The sequence below is a fragment of the Papilio polytes genome, unplaced genomic scaffold, assembly GCF_000836215.1.
Source record: "Papilio polytes unplaced genomic scaffold, Ppol_1.0 DF823879.1, whole genome shotgun sequence".
NCBI lineage: Eukaryota > Metazoa > Arthropoda > Insecta > Lepidoptera > Papilionidae > Papilio > Papilio polytes.
Window position 1 is genome coordinate 352,483 of NW_013525325.1, and position 18,009 is coordinate 370,491.

The 18,009-nt window shown below is 36.5% G+C and overlaps 1 protein-coding gene across 1 annotated transcript in view; it reads right to left on the minus strand.

Moving 5' to 3' along the window:
- Positions 1 to 770: 770 nt before the first annotated feature.
- LOC106103041 (cytoplasmic FMR1-interacting protein) overlaps positions 771 to 18,009 on the minus strand; it is a 26,928-nt gene continuing 9,689 nt past the window's right edge. The window contains exons 10-28 of the mRNA XM_013282683.1: positions 17,492 to 17,683; positions 17,045 to 17,259; positions 16,098 to 16,228; positions 14,463 to 14,633; positions 14,000 to 14,082; positions 13,258 to 13,400; positions 12,696 to 12,869; positions 12,066 to 12,204; positions 11,125 to 11,211; positions 10,000 to 10,199; positions 8,224 to 8,357; positions 7,560 to 7,751; positions 6,560 to 6,684; positions 5,590 to 5,668; positions 5,416 to 5,510; positions 3,116 to 3,297; positions 2,649 to 2,711; positions 2,222 to 2,369; positions 771 to 1,851 (exon numbers count right to left, since the gene is read on the minus strand). Of these exons, the coding sequence (XP_013138137.1) occupies positions 1,690 to 1,851; positions 2,222 to 2,369; positions 2,649 to 2,711; positions 3,116 to 3,297; positions 5,416 to 5,510; positions 5,590 to 5,668; positions 6,560 to 6,684; positions 7,560 to 7,751; positions 8,224 to 8,357; positions 10,000 to 10,199; positions 11,125 to 11,211; positions 12,066 to 12,204; positions 12,696 to 12,869; positions 13,258 to 13,400; positions 14,000 to 14,082; positions 14,463 to 14,633; positions 16,098 to 16,228; positions 17,045 to 17,259; positions 17,492 to 17,683 (2,715 nt within the window). The 3' untranslated portion in view covers positions 771 to 1,689. The remainder of the gene's footprint in view (positions 1,852 to 2,221; positions 2,370 to 2,648; positions 2,712 to 3,115; positions 3,298 to 5,415; positions 5,511 to 5,589; positions 5,669 to 6,559; positions 6,685 to 7,559; positions 7,752 to 8,223; positions 8,358 to 9,999; positions 10,200 to 11,124; positions 11,212 to 12,065; positions 12,205 to 12,695; positions 12,870 to 13,257; positions 13,401 to 13,999; positions 14,083 to 14,462; positions 14,634 to 16,097; positions 16,229 to 17,044; positions 17,260 to 17,491; positions 17,684 to 18,009) is intronic.

Below are 18,009 nucleotides of genomic sequence, written 5' to 3' on the forward strand. Positions count from 1 at the left end.
GTGTCTGTAATGTCAAAAGAAAAATTCCAGAAATCGAGAAAATATGACGCTTTCAAATTTCCGTTCACAAAACCCTTGAATATCAAATAATTGACCTCTAAAATACGCAGGTCACAATTTTATTTTTGGATTTGGTTTTCGTCATTTTTACGTTAATACTTACGATAAAATATTTTCTAAATAATATTGTGTATGTTTATATCTATTTCTCTTATTCAAATTTACTATTACTAAAAACACTATTAAACACTACGCCTAATAATAATTTATTAATATAAGAGCCTAAATCTACGAATGTCATAAAGACCTCTTCGATAAAATCTTAAAAATTATGGAATATTTAAATATTGGAAAATGGATAATAAAGTTGAATTTGAAATTTATTTTAAAATGATAATATTGTTTTTTTTTTATTATTTTTATTCAATAGTTTGTAATAACTATAGTGTGTCTTAATAAGATAGATTAGTTTGACAATTCATTTCAAATTTAGTAGGGATGGGTTGTGTAAAATCTGTCATAAATCTTATCGATTTTTATTCTTATATAGGTTGGAATCGATAGATTTATAGTTATAACTTATAAATTAAAAAAAAAACACTGTTTTCTCAAATTAATAATGACCATTACAAATAATGAGAGTAAATAAATGTTTATTACTACTACAGCCGTACGTAATCGAATTGGATTTCGCTATTATTTCTGTCATCGCTAAATTCTCTACACTATAATCAATACTAGAATTGTCCTCTAAATTAATAAGAAAATAATAATTTTAGTTGAGTTCGATAATTATTTAAACCGAATATCGATAGTTCATAATTGTTCGCTGCGTGTTTCGTCACTACACCTGTCTATTTACGTTAGACTTCATACAAATTGAATTCGATACTTCATGCGTCATTTATCAAACTAATCTATCTTATTTAGACAAGAGATATTAATAAAATGGTATTTATTTTAGACAGAATTATAATGAAAGTTGAATTTTAATATTTGAGTTGAAATGATGATATCACATCAGATAGTTTTACGTCATTATTTAGTTGAGATGATAGTTGACTTGGTGGTAGTTTTATTTTCGTGATTGTTGAATTGACATAATCATTGAGGTGATTCCAGTTTTATCTTCGTGATAATTGAAATGATCATAGTTTTATTTTCGTAATTGTTGAGTTAAGATGATAAACGATTTGTTGATTGTTGAGTTAACGTGATAGTTGAGTTAAAGTTAGTCGAGTTATCGTGTTAATTTAGTTTACTTAGTGTTGATGATTTCATAAATGTTGAGAAGACGTGATAACTATCATGATACTAAACTGAACTAAACTATCATAAATTCACTGAATTATGTTTGTTTAGTCGACGTGATTATGTTAAGCGGAATTGAGATTATGATACTTTTAATATAATTATATTTGAGTTGTGTTAGTTTAGTATTGATATATATTGAGTGTTGATGTTAGTTTAGTTTAGTCGATGTGATGATGTGAATCGGAATTGAGATTATGATAGTTTTAATTTCATCACATTTTAGTTGTGTCAGTTTAGTATTATATATTGAGTGGTGATGTTATTTTAGTTTAGTCTATGTGAATCGGAATTGAGTTGATGATAGTTTTAATTTCATCATATTTGAGTTGTGTTAGTTTAGTATTGATGTAAATTGAGTGTTGATGTTAGTTTAGTTTATTCAACATGATGATGTGAAGCAGCTGGTGGAGGGAAGCATCGTATATGCTCTACTCCAGCGCGCTCCTCATCAGCGACCAGATGACGCGCGAGGACTCCGAAGATCTGGGAGTTAAGGACCTGGAAACGTCTGATGCGGTCCACCATGCGTTTCAGTGGCTGAAAGATATTACAAATAGTTGATTTTGTATATTTTGGAGAAATATGTATCTTACTAAATAAATATATAAGTTTAAATGTCCGTTAGCTTGTATCCTACACTGAATGGATCTCGATGGTTGTCAAATGTAGAGGATAGTATGGAAGAATACATAGGCTACCCATCTTTGTTTTTTTTTTTAATTCCACGCGGACTGTATACTATGTGTTATGAGTGTGTGATGCTGTAAGTTGTGAATGTGATGAAATGTATGGATGTTCGGTATAGATGTAGAGGATAGTCCGAAAGAACACATAGGCTACTCATTTTTGTTTTTTGAACTCCACACGGACGGAGTCACGAGATAAGCTATATACATATAAAACTTACAATTCCCTTAACCAGTTCATCTTTCCCATCAACTCTTTGGACTCTCAGGATGTGGTAGCAGAAGTCGAGAGCCTCGAAACGTCTCTGCTGACCCAAAAGTGCGATGATGGTGCATCCCGCCCAGTGAAGACCTTCGCCGAATAACTCCCTAAAAGAAGTTTGTAGTTTTCAAGTTCGTAAACAAGGATTTAAAAAAGAAATTTTGACTATTAGGAGTTTTAAAAATGGAATTTTGACTACTATGAATTTTAAAAATAGAATTCGGAATTTAAAAATTAACATTCAAAATTTGAAAAAATGGAATGGTAATTTTGAAAACGGAATCTGGAAAAGAAATTCTCAAAAAAACTACACCAATTTCAAATTTCAAATCTCTTAAAAAACTTGAGAATTTTGTAATAATTTGGATTATACATTTTTTACTCACTCGACAGTAAACTGCGTATCTCCAACTGGGATGCAATACAAGAACTGCAGAGCGGACCACAGTCTGAAAAGATATTTCAAACCTATTTATCGAGAAAATTCTGACTTTTTTTTTATTAGCTTCCCGGTAGTTGGTTATCAGTTTGTCTGTACTTTTTTTGTTACCGTGTGTACTCCTGGATCACACTATAGTTACGTTGGAACACAGTTGTCGATCTAACAAAACTGACAAGTGCAACGTAGAACTGATCATTCCAACATAGATCTTATGTGTTGAACATATACCTGACCTGTTGAACATACACTTGACCTGTTGAATATACACCTGATCTTTTGAACATACACCTGATCTGTGGAACATATACCTGATCTGTTGAACATACACCTGACTTGATGAACAAATACCTGATCTGTTGAACATACACCTGATCTGTTGAACATATACCTGACTTGTTGAACGTAACTAACCTGTGGAACTCGCTAGTATCATCAGTGTGTAGAGGCGCGTGCTGCGGCGCTGCCGGCGGGCTCGGCCACTGCGGCGCGGTGAGGCACGCCCGCAAACGGCGCAGTACCACAGAGAATAGAGAAAGGCCGCAGCACAATCGCTCTCTGGTTAATAAGTCTCCTTCGCGGGCTAGTTGACTTTGCTATAAAGATTATACGAAATTATTTTAAACTAGCTGTTCCCATGCGGCTTCATCTGCATGAAACTATAAAAACTTTATATTATTGTTTACATTTGTGAAATTCAATTGCAAATGTCAAAATTCAAATTAACAAATGACAAAAATGCCAATTTTGATTATTGATGATGGCAGCTCGTAACTTATAGTCTCTTTCTCATATATAAGTTTAATGGCGTGAAAATATACAGCCTAACGCGTGACATAAGTGTAGGGCTTTTTATTAAAGAAAGAATTATTGAAAAATATGCTGTAATTGCTGACATCTTAGGCAACAAAGAAGTGCGTGTTTACGCTTTATTATATTAGTATAGATGTAGATATAGCAATCATGTATGGAGTTTAGTTACATATTTTGTTATACTTTAATTTTTTTTTTATATAACATAAGGTGGCAAACGAGCAAGTGGCCACCTGAAAACGCCAAAATGGCGAAGCGACCGCTGCCCATAGACATCCGCAATTGCAGATGCGTTGCCTACCCTTATCCGACGGAGGAGGAGACGTACATAAAGAGGATATTTCCCCTTCCAATGCATCTCCTCCACTGTCAAATCCACTTCCTCTTACCAACCTCTCCTTATAAGAAAAGGGTGGTAAAGAGAAAGGGTCTTAAATTAGGCCTCCGGCACCACACTCATCAGACGAAACACGGAATTGTTTCCATTTCACGCCTGTCTTCTGTGTGGTCGTGGTATTACACCAGGGGTGCCGGCCCATTCGTGCTAAGCTGTTAAAGCGGGCACTACCACTGTAATGAATGTGACTCGATTTGTAGGGTTTTCTGCATCTTTGACTAAACTATCGCTCAGCTGTTGGGCGATTGTTTATTGTGTCGACAATTTAACTGTTTAGTTGCACAACCTCTATATAAGATTGGAATCAAAGCGAAACTAAACAGTTATACGATTACATAGTCAAAGGAGTGTTCTCGCTCTAACTGTTTATGCCAGAAAAAATTTAAATCTCTGATTGGTACTATTTGCGAGAAAATAATTGAAGTTCAACAAATTAGGTGATTTTTATAGATGACATAATAAATTATGTGTTTATTGTGTTTTTAATTTTAACACAGATGCATACACAGATGGATTTTGACGTGGAAAGGAACGGAACGGGAGTGTGAGGGAGAAGGCATGTAAGCGACAGAGAGAGAGGTTGAAGGGCAAAAGGTGAACAGATAGATCAAACGACGTCAACGGAGTAGGTAGTAGTTTAAGGAGATAATAAAAGTTATTTTATCTGGCGTTTTACTTGATAATCGAAGGATCCCAAACACTACACGTATTTATTGTGTTTGTAAGATTTTAAGCTTGTATATCAGGGATGTTGCGAATATTCGCATCCGCATCCGCTAATACGGAACTTCCGCATAGATTTGGACATCTGCATCTGCATTAATCAGTGCGGATGTTCATGCGGATGCGAATATCATGCAAATAGCCGGGCAGTGTTCCTAGCGAACAATTTAGTAGCCCGGGTTTAATTTTTGAACCTCTGCGTAATCGCCTTGAACCAGAAAAGCACCAATACTCCTGTTCATTAAGTATAATGCTCCTATTTTTACATTTAATTACTAATACCAATAGGTGTTTAATATATAATAATTTTTGATTATTTACAATAAAAATATTTATGTCATCATTGTTTTAATTCTTCATTAATATACTTTAGTTACATAATAAAGGCTGATATGTTGATGATGTTGATATCATGGTGATGACGGTTTACATATCTTAACATCCGCATCCGCGGATGTGAGCCCTCAAAACTCCGCATCCGCATTCGCATCCGCGGATGTGAAAAAATCAACATCCGCAACATCCCTGATGTATATATATACATAAGATATAAAAATTTACAACTGAATAAGTCTGTCTTAATATAAATTTTCTAATTGCTAGTTTGTTGCGAAATAAAAATTCAAATAGTCATTCCCCTTTCAGTAAATTTCTTGCAACTTTGTTATATTTTAAAAAAATAGTATCAACGAAATAAAGCAAAGTTACCATATAACATCTAAGTCTAAGTTATTCATAATTTCGAATAATTACATTATATATGACAATAAAAAGTCTTTACCTTGGCAGTACCGTATTTATCCACGTTCTGGACAATCTGCAGCGCTGAATATTTTGATTCTAGGCGTTTCTGTTTTACCTCAGGTTTCTCTCCCTCTGTTTGGATAAGAAATATTTTATTCTAGTATATAAATAGGGATTATGTATAGTTTTACAGAGAAATAATATATTTTACCTGCAGCGAACGGCCGAGGCAGAATATTCTGGAATGGCGCAGCGTGGAGTAAATCTGTCACTTCTTCTTGACTCAAAGCCTAAACATATTTATAAATATTCGACTATTTTAAAATTATATTACAATGAACCAGTTGGAAATATTAAAAATAGTAGGGCACTTAATATTTTCGCAGGAATACATCGAATCTCCCCAAGCAGAAGACAAGTGTGAAGTGGAAGTAATTCCGCGTATAGTCTGATCTGGCAGGGCCTTAGTTGAAGTGGCTTTCCCTTTCCAACCTTTTCATACATGGAAGGAATGAGAAGGAAAAGTGGATTTGATAGTGGAGACGCATAGGAAGGGGAAATATCCTCTTTATGTGCGTCTCCGTCGACGTATCTGCAATTGCGAATGTCTATAGACTGTTTCTTCGTTATTTTAGTGAATTCAAGTGGCCTTTGCTTGATTTTTTTTATAACATAAGGTGGCAAACGAGCAAGCGGCCACCTGAATCCGCCAAAATTGCGAAGCGACTGCCCATAGACATCCGCAATTTCAGATGCCTACCCTTATCCAACAGAGGAGGAGATGCACATGAAGAGAATATCTCCCCTTCCTTTGTATCTCCTCCACCGTCAAATCCACTTCCCCTTCCCCTTCCCATCCTCTCCTTATAAGAAAAGGGTGGTAGAGAAAAAGGGACTGAAATTAGGCCTCCGGCACCACACTCATCAGACTGTAGACGGAATTGCTTCCACTTCACGGCTGTTTGTGGTCATGGTATTACTGGGGGCGTGCCCTGCAGTGCTAAGATGTTAAAGCGGGCACTAACACTGGTAAATGACATAAAATCGCGTAATGCCATAAAATGCCGTAAAATCGCGTAATGCCATAAAATGCGGATCAAAAATAATTGTTGAACTCTTTCACTTGTGTGTGTATCACATCTATGGGTGTGTGAATTTGTGTATTTATATGTGAAACTCACCTGTTCAATAAGCATACAGAATAGAATAATATTCCCGAGTTCTCTAAACGAATGGAATAATTCCGTACGAGCATCGGGATACTGGATTATATCAGTCAGTTGAGCGTGATAGTAACCCAGAACACCTGGAAGGTAAAAAATTCTTCAAAACTTCTTGACTTGACCTAACTAATGGCCTGTTTCTTAGCTCCTTTTAGCCATTTGTTACTATTTTTGATTCGAAACTTCATGAAATTAGTCTTAGGATGTACTTAAGTTGCATTTTACTCTCTTTGAAATCTAACCAATAGCTAAAAGTAGCTGGGAAACCGGACATTAATCTAATTGATTCATGTAGACTTTAAAAATCAAGAAATATTTAAACAAAATTAATTCTCATGTCCACTGTATATATTTTATGCAAATATATTATACCCTACTAGCTGTTCCCGTGCGGCTTCACCCGCATGAAATTATGAAAATTTTATTTTATTGTTTTAATTTGTCAAATTATTAATAGCAAATGTCAAAACATGACATGACAAACCTTAGCAATCTTTCTTTCTTTATGTTGGCAACTTATGATCTCTTTCCCACATCAGAGTTTCTATCCAAATTATTTACCCCCTATGTTTAATGGCGTGAAAATATATATATCCTAAAGCATGACGTAAGTGTAGGACTTTTTATTAGAAAAAGAATTATTCAAAAATATGGTGTAATTGCTGACATCTTAGGCAACATAGAGTTGTGTGTTTACGCTTTATTATTATAGTATAGATGACACTCTGTAGTCTGTCTCTATACGAATCCAATGACACCTCATTCATCTAAATCCGTTCAGTAGTTTAGATTGTAGGGTGTTTCAAACATACAAACCCGTTTAAAAACAAATTTACACATGAAATTCATTACTTTACTTATCAGTCGGATAAAAGTAGCTTCCAAAATATTTTACAGGAAAAGAAAGTTAACCTCGTGTTCTATCTCGAGATCAGCGCCATCTATTATCCAAACTTACCATTAGATCCGTAATCGTATCTCGGCAGCTTGCAGTGGCGGGGCATAGCGGCCGCTAGCGCTCTGGTGAACTGAGCGAGTGTTCCATGTAAAAGGCCTCGGGCAACGCCTAATAGTTCCCCTACCACTACTGCCACACCCTGGTAACCCAATAACCGGACTAGGGCGTGAAGATGTTGTGCTCCAACGAATCCTGGATAGTATTTTATCGTTGAAATATTTTTTCAATAATTTATTATTTGTTTAATTTTAAATAATATGCAAAATAGTTAATTTATAATGCAAATAAACCTAGAAAAAATAAATTACTGTAAACCCCCTATAACGCGGTTGATAGTCCCGCGTTATAGAAATTACCGTAGTAGTGATTCGTATAACTTTCAACAGAGAAGTCATAAATCGCGTTATACGAGGTTCTTGTTTTAATATGTTTGAAATATCGCGTTATATGGAATACCATGTTATATGGGGACACGGAATTCGCGGTGAAAAGATATACTGCACAATTTAAGCAGAGAATATTATTTCCAGTCTTTTTAACAAGATTCGAACTAAATTTACTTAATCTATTTGTTATTTACTATACCTTAGAGACTAACAAAAAAATACCCACAAATAAATAAAAAAACCTTATATTTAGCGTCATTATATTTATTTTCCCCTACCTGCGTATTGCGCGTATTGTGCGGCATAAGGGAATCCTAACTGCTTAGATCCCCACAACAACGCATGTCCGTACTGCTGCGGCCGTTCGCGTTGAACTCCCGCCACGAATTGAATCCCACGACATTTTACAAACCTATTCAAATATAAATATCAATTACCTTGTATTCTCTCGTTTTCGTATTTTTTTTTATATAACATAAGGTGGCAAACGAGCGGCTACCTGAATCCGCCAAAATGGCGAAGCAACCGCTGCACATAGATATCCGCAATTACGGATGCGTTGCCTACCCTCAATCGACGGAGAAAGAGACGCACATAAAGAGGATATTTCCCCTTCCTATGCGTCTCTTGCACCGTCACGTTCCCTTGCCATCCTTTTCTTATAAGGAAAAGTCCGGTAAGGAAAAGGGACTAAAGTTGGGCCTCCGGCACCACACTCATATGACGAAACGCGGAATTGCTTCCACTTCACGCCTGTTTTCTGTGTGGTCGTGATATTGCACCGGGCGAGCCGGCACATTCGTGCGAAGATGTTAAAGCGGACTCTACCACTGTAAAATGTTATCTTCTATCTATCACTGTATACTAATCAGATCAAAGGTTTTTTTCTAAACTTCAACTATTCAATTAACTAAACTATCAGTCAACTGTCATTCGATCAACTAAACTATCGCTGGATCAACTAAACAAGCAGTCGATCAACTAAAATATCATTAGGTCGTTAACAACCGTTTATTTTTAATTTATCGTATCATTCGATCAACCAAACTATCACTACATTCATTAAAATATAATTCGATCAACCAAACTATCGCTGGTTCAACTAAACCATCGCTGTTTCAACTAAACGATATTCGATCAACTATACTATTACTGCATTATACTATCATGCTAATCATTCGATCAACAAAAATAACATACAATCAACTAATCTATCATTTTCAAACTGATCCATCGATTAACCAAACTACCACTACATCAATAAAATTATAAATCGATCAAATAAACTATCGCTGGTTCAACCAAACGATATTCGGTGCACTATACTATCACTTCATTATACTATCATGCTAATCATTCGATCAACAAAAATAACATTCGATCAACTAATCTATCATTTTCAAACTGATCCATCGTTCGAAGAACTCATCAACTAAAAAACTATTCATCATCATGGGGTATCATAATTTAAGTCATTCTTAATCATTTTATAACAAACTAGCTGTTCCCGTGCGATTTCGTCAGCATAAAATTATTTGATTGTTTACATTTGACAAATTGTCAATTGTCAAAATGACGAACTTGGCAATCTTGCTTCCTTGATGTTGGCAGCAACTTATGTTCTCTTTCCCACATTAGGGTTTTTATCCAAAATATTTACTCCAAAGTTTAATAGCGTGAAAATATATAACCTAAAGCGTGTAAGTGTAAGGCTTTTTTAAAAGAAAGAATTATTGAAAAATATGGTGTAATTGCTGACATCTTAGGCAACAAAGTGTGTGTTTACGCTTTATTAGAATCTATACTATTATAATAAAGCGTAAACACACACTTCTTTCTATATATTTTAACGCCATTAAACTTAGGGGGGTAAATAATTTGGATATAAACCCTAATGAGGGAAAGAGACCACAAGTTGCCAACATCAAGGAAGCAAGGTTGTCATGTTGACTGTAATTGATAATTTGACAAACGTAAACAATAAAATAATTATTTTCTTAATTTCATGCGGATGAAGTCGCACGGGAACTATAGTATAGATATATTCAACTTACCTGTCAGTCGCAGCATTATAGCAATAATTAGGCAGGAAATCGTAATTAAGTTCCCAGAATACGTGCAAAGTAATCCTGCCGTACGGAGCGAGCACTCCGTGGTCCGATTCGCGTAAGATCGCTTCGAACTCGTCCAGAGTCAGATACCGACTTAGAAGTTTGTGACATAAACGATTTACCGATATCAAACCTTCTAATTCCTGGAATGAAATTTAAATAATTTCTAGCCTGAGTGGATTTAAAAATAGTAAAAAATATAGCCTTTTTTTTATAACATAACGTGGCAAACGAGCAAGCGGCCACCTGAAACCGCTAAAATGGCGAAGCGACTGCCCATAGACATCCGCAATTGCAGATGCGTTGCCTACCCTTATACGACGGAGGAGACGCACATAAAGAGGATATTTTCCCTTCCTATGCATCTCCTCCACCGTCAAATCCACTTCCTCTTCCCAACCTCTCCTTATAAGAAAAGGGTGGTAAAGAGAAAGGGACTTAAATTAGGCCTCCGGCACCACACTCATCAGACTGTACACGGAATTGCTTCCACTTCACGCCTGTCTGTGCGGTCGTGGTATTGGGGGGCGAGCCCTGCAGTGCTAAGATGTTAAAGCGGGCACTACCACTGGTAAAGCCTCTGATAATGTAGCTTTTTAATGGTGGATTTTTAAAATCGGTCTTTAGTTTTTGAGTTGTTTCAAGTCGGTAGAACCTGGATACGTTAAAGTCCAAGGCAAACACAAAATATTTTAAGTTATCAAGGGTCTTTGTAGAGGTTCTGGGCTGTGATGGGAAGGGAACATATTATTTGAAGTTATAGAGGTTTTTAAGTTACCGAGGTTTGAGTTATCGAGGTTTTATTGTGCGTAAACAAATACAAATCTTTTCTTTTTATTAGTATATTTACATCTAATAAATATGGAAGTTTAGATGTATTTTTATTAGTTTGTGTAATGATTTTGTATAAGCAAATATTAGTACTAATTTTACTTACACTCATTTTATTCCAATTTAACTTTTACTGCGTTTATTTGTTAGTCTGATAGGCTACTAATTTTCGTTTTTTTTTTTTAAATTCCAAAGCTATATCTATACAATCAATGATTATTTGAAAATGACACTCACCACAACTCCGGTGATATCACCTGCTTCAAACTTCGCGACAGCCGCGTCTAATGCGCGGTGCATGTCCGCATTGATACGTTGAGCCACCTAATAAAAACATCGTCACGTCACCAGCTCACTATACGTCCCCACCGAGGGGCTCGGAGCCTACCCTAGTATGGGGTGACTAGGCCATAGTCAACCACGCTGGCCAAGTGCGGGTTGGTCGACTTCACACATATCTTTGAATTTCTTCGCCGATATGTGCAGGTTGCATCACGATGTTTTCCTTCACCGTAAGAACGTCGGGTAAATTATGTACATATGATTATTCGAAAAAATCGAAAATCACATTGGTACACGTCGGGATTCGAACCCAAGACCTGTAGATTACAAGTCAAGTGTTCAAACCACTGAGCCACCGACGCTTAATAAAAACATCACAATACGTTAACTATAAGAAAAATATTTTTTTTAAACGGCTATCACTCATGTCTATTAGACACCTTCTAGTTTTGGACCCATCAGAGGTCCATCTACAGGGTGAGTGTTATTGGGCTGTCTTCTTAAAATAGTAAGTGATATCCGTTAAACAATTCGTTATAATGTTATAACACGAAAGTTTACAATTGATAAGAAAAATGGCAATTTTCCAATATTGTATTTAAGACTTGTCATCCTCCGCACAAGTTTTAATATTTCTTAATGTATACGAACACTTATACTTGTATTTATACAAATTTGTACGTATTATAGCTAGTCATCAAAAATCATGACCGGTCATGATCGGCCATCGCTGGTCATAATCGGTCATGATCGGTTACCGCTAGTCAAAGTTGGTCATAATCGGTCATACTTGTTTATGATCCGTCATAGTCGGTCATCGCTGGTCATAGTTGTTTATGATCGGTCTTCGCTGGTCATGATCGGTTATCGTTGGTCATGATCGTGTTGTGACTCACCAGCGCGTTGAGGTCGACGTGCCTGCCGAGCAGCGCGACGTGGCGCTGGCGCAGCAGCGAGGCGTACCTGCCAGCGCCGCCGCCAGTGCTGGCGCCGCGCGCCGCGCACTCCGCGCGGTACCGCTTGTCCAGTAACATACTGTCAATATTATAAATGTGAAAGTTTATATGGATTGTTAGTGTTTATATCCTGTAGTGTAGAACGGATCTCGATGATTTTTTAATGTAGAGGATAGTCTGGAAGAACACCTAGGCTACTAACTTTTGTTTTGTTTTTAAATTTACGCTGATTAAATCGAATGCAAAAGGTAATCTTACTAATATTATAAATGCGATAGTTTTTATGGAAAGAAGTTTGTTATCTACCTCCCAAATTTAACGGATATAGATGAAATTTGGAATGGATTTAGATTATGTTCTAAAAGAACATAAGAACCATCATCATCATCATCATCATCACCATACGTCCCCAGCAAGGGGCTCAGAGCATACCCTTATAAGGGGTGACTAGGCCATAGTCTTCGTAAGACTATTTACTGTGATTTTTTTAAAGTCGCGGACAAAAGCTAGCTATATCTCCACACTATTAGGGAGTAAGGTAATGAATGAATGAATAAGAACGAATGATACCTGGAAGCCAGTTGTTTGTAATGAGCGTAGACTTGTTCAGACAGTTTGTAAACGAACTGATCGAAGCACAAATTAACTTCAGCCTCTACTTCGTCGTAGAGAAATTGTTTTTTGAACACAGTTAACGCATATTGAGCGGAATCATTGTATAAATCCAACGGGTATAGTACATATCTAGAAGAAAATAAATTTAGTACAAAAATCATTATTGTTTGACCAGTATTATATGCTTCATAAAAAAAATAATAACAGAAACTTCTTTCATACGGTAAGATTTTTTCCGAAAAAAAAAACCTAACATTGACTTCTTGCCAAAACCGACTTTTGGTATACTTATAATCAAAACAGTGACATATGTCAGATGTGTCATTTTTAGGTTATTTAATATATAATTTTCATTAAATTTTTAACATATTCGCTCTTATAGAAACTTTAAAATATCTTTAACATCTAGAGATAAAAAACACATAGCTATGTCTCAACAAAGAACAACAATTTTTATCAGGGCTTGAAATACAAAAAGTAATAATCTAAGTTGAGTCTAAGTTAATAAATTACTCACTCCATCATAGCTGGTTCTTTACTTCGCAGAATATGGTCAGTCAATATCCAAGGCATAGACATTTCTATGGGAAACTGAATTCTTTTCTCCATTGTTACCAAATCGTTACATTCCTCGTTATGCTGATGACGTACCGTACATTTCTTGAAAACAAACACAAAAACTATTGGAAATCAAAGAAATATATAAAAAGTGATAATCTGTAAATGGAACATTGTTTAAATCGGAACATTTCTATATTAGATTAACAATATTGAATCGGAACATTGTTATGATTGATCATGATTGGATCATATTGAGATTAATATCTTACTTATATAATATTATAAATGCGAAAGTTTAGATGGATGGATGTTTGTTAGCGTTTGTAGCCTAAACGACTGAACGGATCTTCATGAAATTTGGCACAGGTTTAGAGCGTAGTCTGGAAGAACACATAGGCTACTTTTTATCCCGGGAATAGTTACGGTTCCCGTGGGATTCATTAATTTAGTTTTTAAATGTTTACTCGATCATTCTGCAACGGTTCAACATATCTTATTGAGATTTGTCACAGATATAAAACAAAGTGTGGAGTACACATGGGGTAAGCTTCATCTCAGATAAATGTCCGGTTCCCGGGATACGTAGTTTTTTGTAATTTATATAGTTAGTATGTTTTCTAATATCACGCGAACGAAGTTGCGGGCAACAGCTCGTGTTTCTATAAAAATAAAAATAACAGACATTTAAAAAAACTTACATTTACTTTCCTACCCATTGTCATTTCCAAATAAAACTCTCTGTACCACAACTGAGAGAGATCGCAACACTTTTGTAAGGAATCTGAAAGAGAAATACTATTTAAAACGCTTTCAAGCAAAGAAACTGTAAAAAACATTTTATTAAATGATTATTTTGTTAATGAGTTTATTAGAGGAAGTTTGAGAGTAGCCCCAGTGGTAGAGAAGGTAAGGAGTAAAAGGTTAGCATGGGGGCATGTTATGAGAAGTGATGAATCGCATGTAACAAGACGGAGGTTAGTTATGAATATGGAGACACCGGTAGAGAGTTGTATGGATTGCGTGATAGGTGATATAATGAAGGGAGTGATGACTGAGATGACGGATGATAGAGTGCTTTGGAGGACGAAAACCCGGTGCACCCAACGGGAGTAGGATAAGGCAGGATGATGATTATTTTGTTAATAAAAACTCAATATTTACCTGACAGATTTAACAAATACCCCCAATAGAAACTCTGACGGTGAAATGTTTCGATTTGTGTCAAAGTGGTGGCATCTAGATCCTTCCTTAATGTCCTTCTACCGCCAGATTTATCAGATATCAAAGCTTCCAGTTGTGTTCTAACCATATATAATTGTGTCGATGATGGTCCTGAAATATCAGATAAAAGAATTTCTAGATTGTGTTAGAAAGATTTGTACTTTTTACAAGATTTGATATAAAAATAAAATATTTTATATTGTAGCGGGGGGTGCGGGGCGAGCGTTACGTGGGCGATCACCGCTTACATAAATGACCCAACTTAGGTGAGGCGCAGTTATGCAAGGCGAGTTAATGCTTTTCCGAGGACCCTTGAGTGTTCAAGCAATGGTTGAAGCACCAAGAGTGCCTAGCGTAAGCACACCACGAGTAACCAAGCACACCTCAAGCTCGTCACGGCGGCCGAGGTCACGAAACCATCTATGTACATTGATAGCGGCATGTAAGTGAACTATGGCGCCATCTAGTGACAAGCGGCGTAATTGTTCAGTTGCATCAATGCATTATGGCGCCGCATGCACGATTTTACTACTCGGCATACGATGGCGCGAGTAGTCTTAATTTATCTTGTTACAATATTATATAAAAAATAGAGCACCACCGGCTGCGGAATCCGATGACTCAAGCAACCAGTGTTCAGTGCAGAGACAGGAACCTCACTATTCCTGCGGTTTCTAAAATAACCGCCTTTTGTATCGGGCTTAATCCAACTGTCTAGCGAGAGCTTTTTAAGGTGTTGGTCGAAGCTCTTCGCTATCAGCTCGTGTACCGAAACGACTATCGGAATAATGGTAGTCGATTTCATACGCCACGCGGTAATCTCGTGAGCCAAATCCAAATATTTTAATAATTATTAAAAAAATTATATAATTTCATCAATCTTTTCCTTGTTTTTGTATTGAGAAAATAGGGAGAAGTATATTCTAACTATATTGATGATTAATATTACTAATACATATTAAAAATAAATTTTCGAGGCTTGAAACATTTTCCGATGGAACATGTCGAGATAAAACACAATGAAAAAACACAATACCCAGAAATCTGTATTCTTTCGGACTAAGAGTTTTAAGTTAAGATAGATGTTGTTAGAGTTTGTGGTAAATATAGCATAGACGTAGAAGATAGTCTGGAAGAACACATAGGTTACTCAGTTTTTTAATTCCACGATGACATAGTTGAGGGGGAAAGCTAGTATTAATATAAATAATAGCTGTTGCCCGCGACTTCGTCCGCGTGGTATTAGAAAACATACGAACTATATAAATAACAAAAAGCTGAAGAACCTTATCCCATGTGTACTCCACACTTTGTTTTATATCTGTGACAAAACTCAATAAGATATGTTGAACCGTTGCAGAATGATCGAGTAAATACAAAAACTGAATTAATAAATCCCACGGGAACTAACTATTCCCGGGATAAAAAGTAGCCTATGTGTTCCAGACTTTCTAAACCTGTGCCGAATTTCATGAAGATCCGTTCAGCAGTTTAGGCTACAAACTCTAACAAACATCCATCCATCGTAACTTTCGCATTTATAATATTTATATGATATATACGATAGGGTCTCACCAACATTCCTCCTGGGAACTTTAATAGTGAAGCTGGCGTCGGCGTCCTTCTTGCCGCGCAGCGCCGGGTCCTGCTGCGGCTCGCAGCCGCGCGCCCAGTCGCCGCATGTCTCGCGCACAGACACTATTATACTGTACAAACATTTTTTAAAGCAAGCTGCCACCTGAATTCGCCAAAATGACGAAGCGACTGCCCATAGACATCCGCAATTGCAGATGCGTTGCCTACCCTTATACGACGGAGGAGGAGATGCATACAAAGAGGATATTGCCCCTTCCTATGCATCTCCTCCACCGTCAAATCCACTTCCTCTTCCCAACCTCTCCTTATAAGAAAAGGGTGGTAAAGAGAAAGGGACTTAAATTATGCCTCCGGCACCACACTCATCAGACTGTACACGGAATTGCTTCCACTTCACGCCTGCCTGTGTGGTCGTGGTATTACTGGGGGCGTGCCCTGCAGTGCTAAGATGTTAAAGCGGGCACTACCACTGTTAAAAATGGCGAAGCGACCGACAGCTGCCCAGACATCCGCAATTGCAGATTGCCTACCCTCAATCGACGGAGAAAGAGACGCACATAAAGAGGATATTTCCCCTTACTATGCGTCTCCTCCATCAAATCCACTGTTCCATCCTATCTTCAAAAAAAGGATGGAAAGAGACTAAAATTAGGCCTCCGGCACACTCAATAGTGTAGGCGGAATTACTTCCACTTCACATCTATCTTGTGCTTGTGGTATTCCGTAGAGCCCTACAACGCGATCATATTAAAGCAGGCTCTACCACTGTTTAAAAATATTCAAAAACATCGAAAAACAATTATTTAGAAACGAAAATTGTTATTTTAAGCGATCTCTTAGTTGCGTTTGTTTAATATTTTAAATATCTTAAAGACAATTTAAATTTAAAATTTTCCTTAAACACAAATAAATTTCCACCCACAGACCTTCGTATCAGATCCTTCTTGTTCTTAATCGCCTTCCTTAGTGGCTCCCTTAGTAATAACTGTACGAAATCCTGCAACTCTGCGTATATCGAGCGTCTGGCTGCATCAGCGAACACAGTCTCCATACGAGCCATTAACACTTGAAGACCTTTTATCATAGCTATCACTTCTATCATAGCAAATTTCTCTTCAGATGTATAATTATAACGAGTAGCCTAAAAAATGGTTGATTTATTAATTTACTAGCTTTCGCCCGCGACTGCGTCAACGTAGAAATAAGAAAAAAGTACCCTATGTGTTCTTCCAGACTTCTACATATATGCTAAATTTCACCAAGATAGATGTAGAGGATAGTCTGAAAGAATACAGGCTACTCATTTTAATTTTTTTAATTCCACGCAGACGGAGTCGCGGGCGAAAACTAGTAATAATTATAAAGGGACTTACCCTTTCATATTCTTCAGCCTCCGCTGGACATCTAGAGTTGATAGTGTGATCAGTTGGGTGCAGCAGTTTCCAAGAACATAATTCAGTTAACACTGAACACCAAGAGGATAACAACTGGAGACCTCGTAAACAAAGTTCAGTAACCGCTTTATTTTCAGCATCTGAACCTGCTTCTTTAAAAGTTGTCGTCACCTAGATGGAACACTTCTATATTAGAACATTTCTATATTATAACATCTATGCTGGCACATTTCTATATGAAAACATCTATGCTGGAACATTTCTATATTAGGACATCTATGTAGGAACATTTTTATATTAGGACATCTATGTAGGAACATTTTTATATTAGAACATCTATGTTGGAACATTTCTATATTGGACATCTATGTTGGAACATTTCTATATGAAAACATCTATGCTGGAACATTTCTATATTAGGACATCTATGTAGGAACATTTTTATATTAGAACATCTATGTTGGAACATTTCTATATTGGGACATCTATGTTGGAAC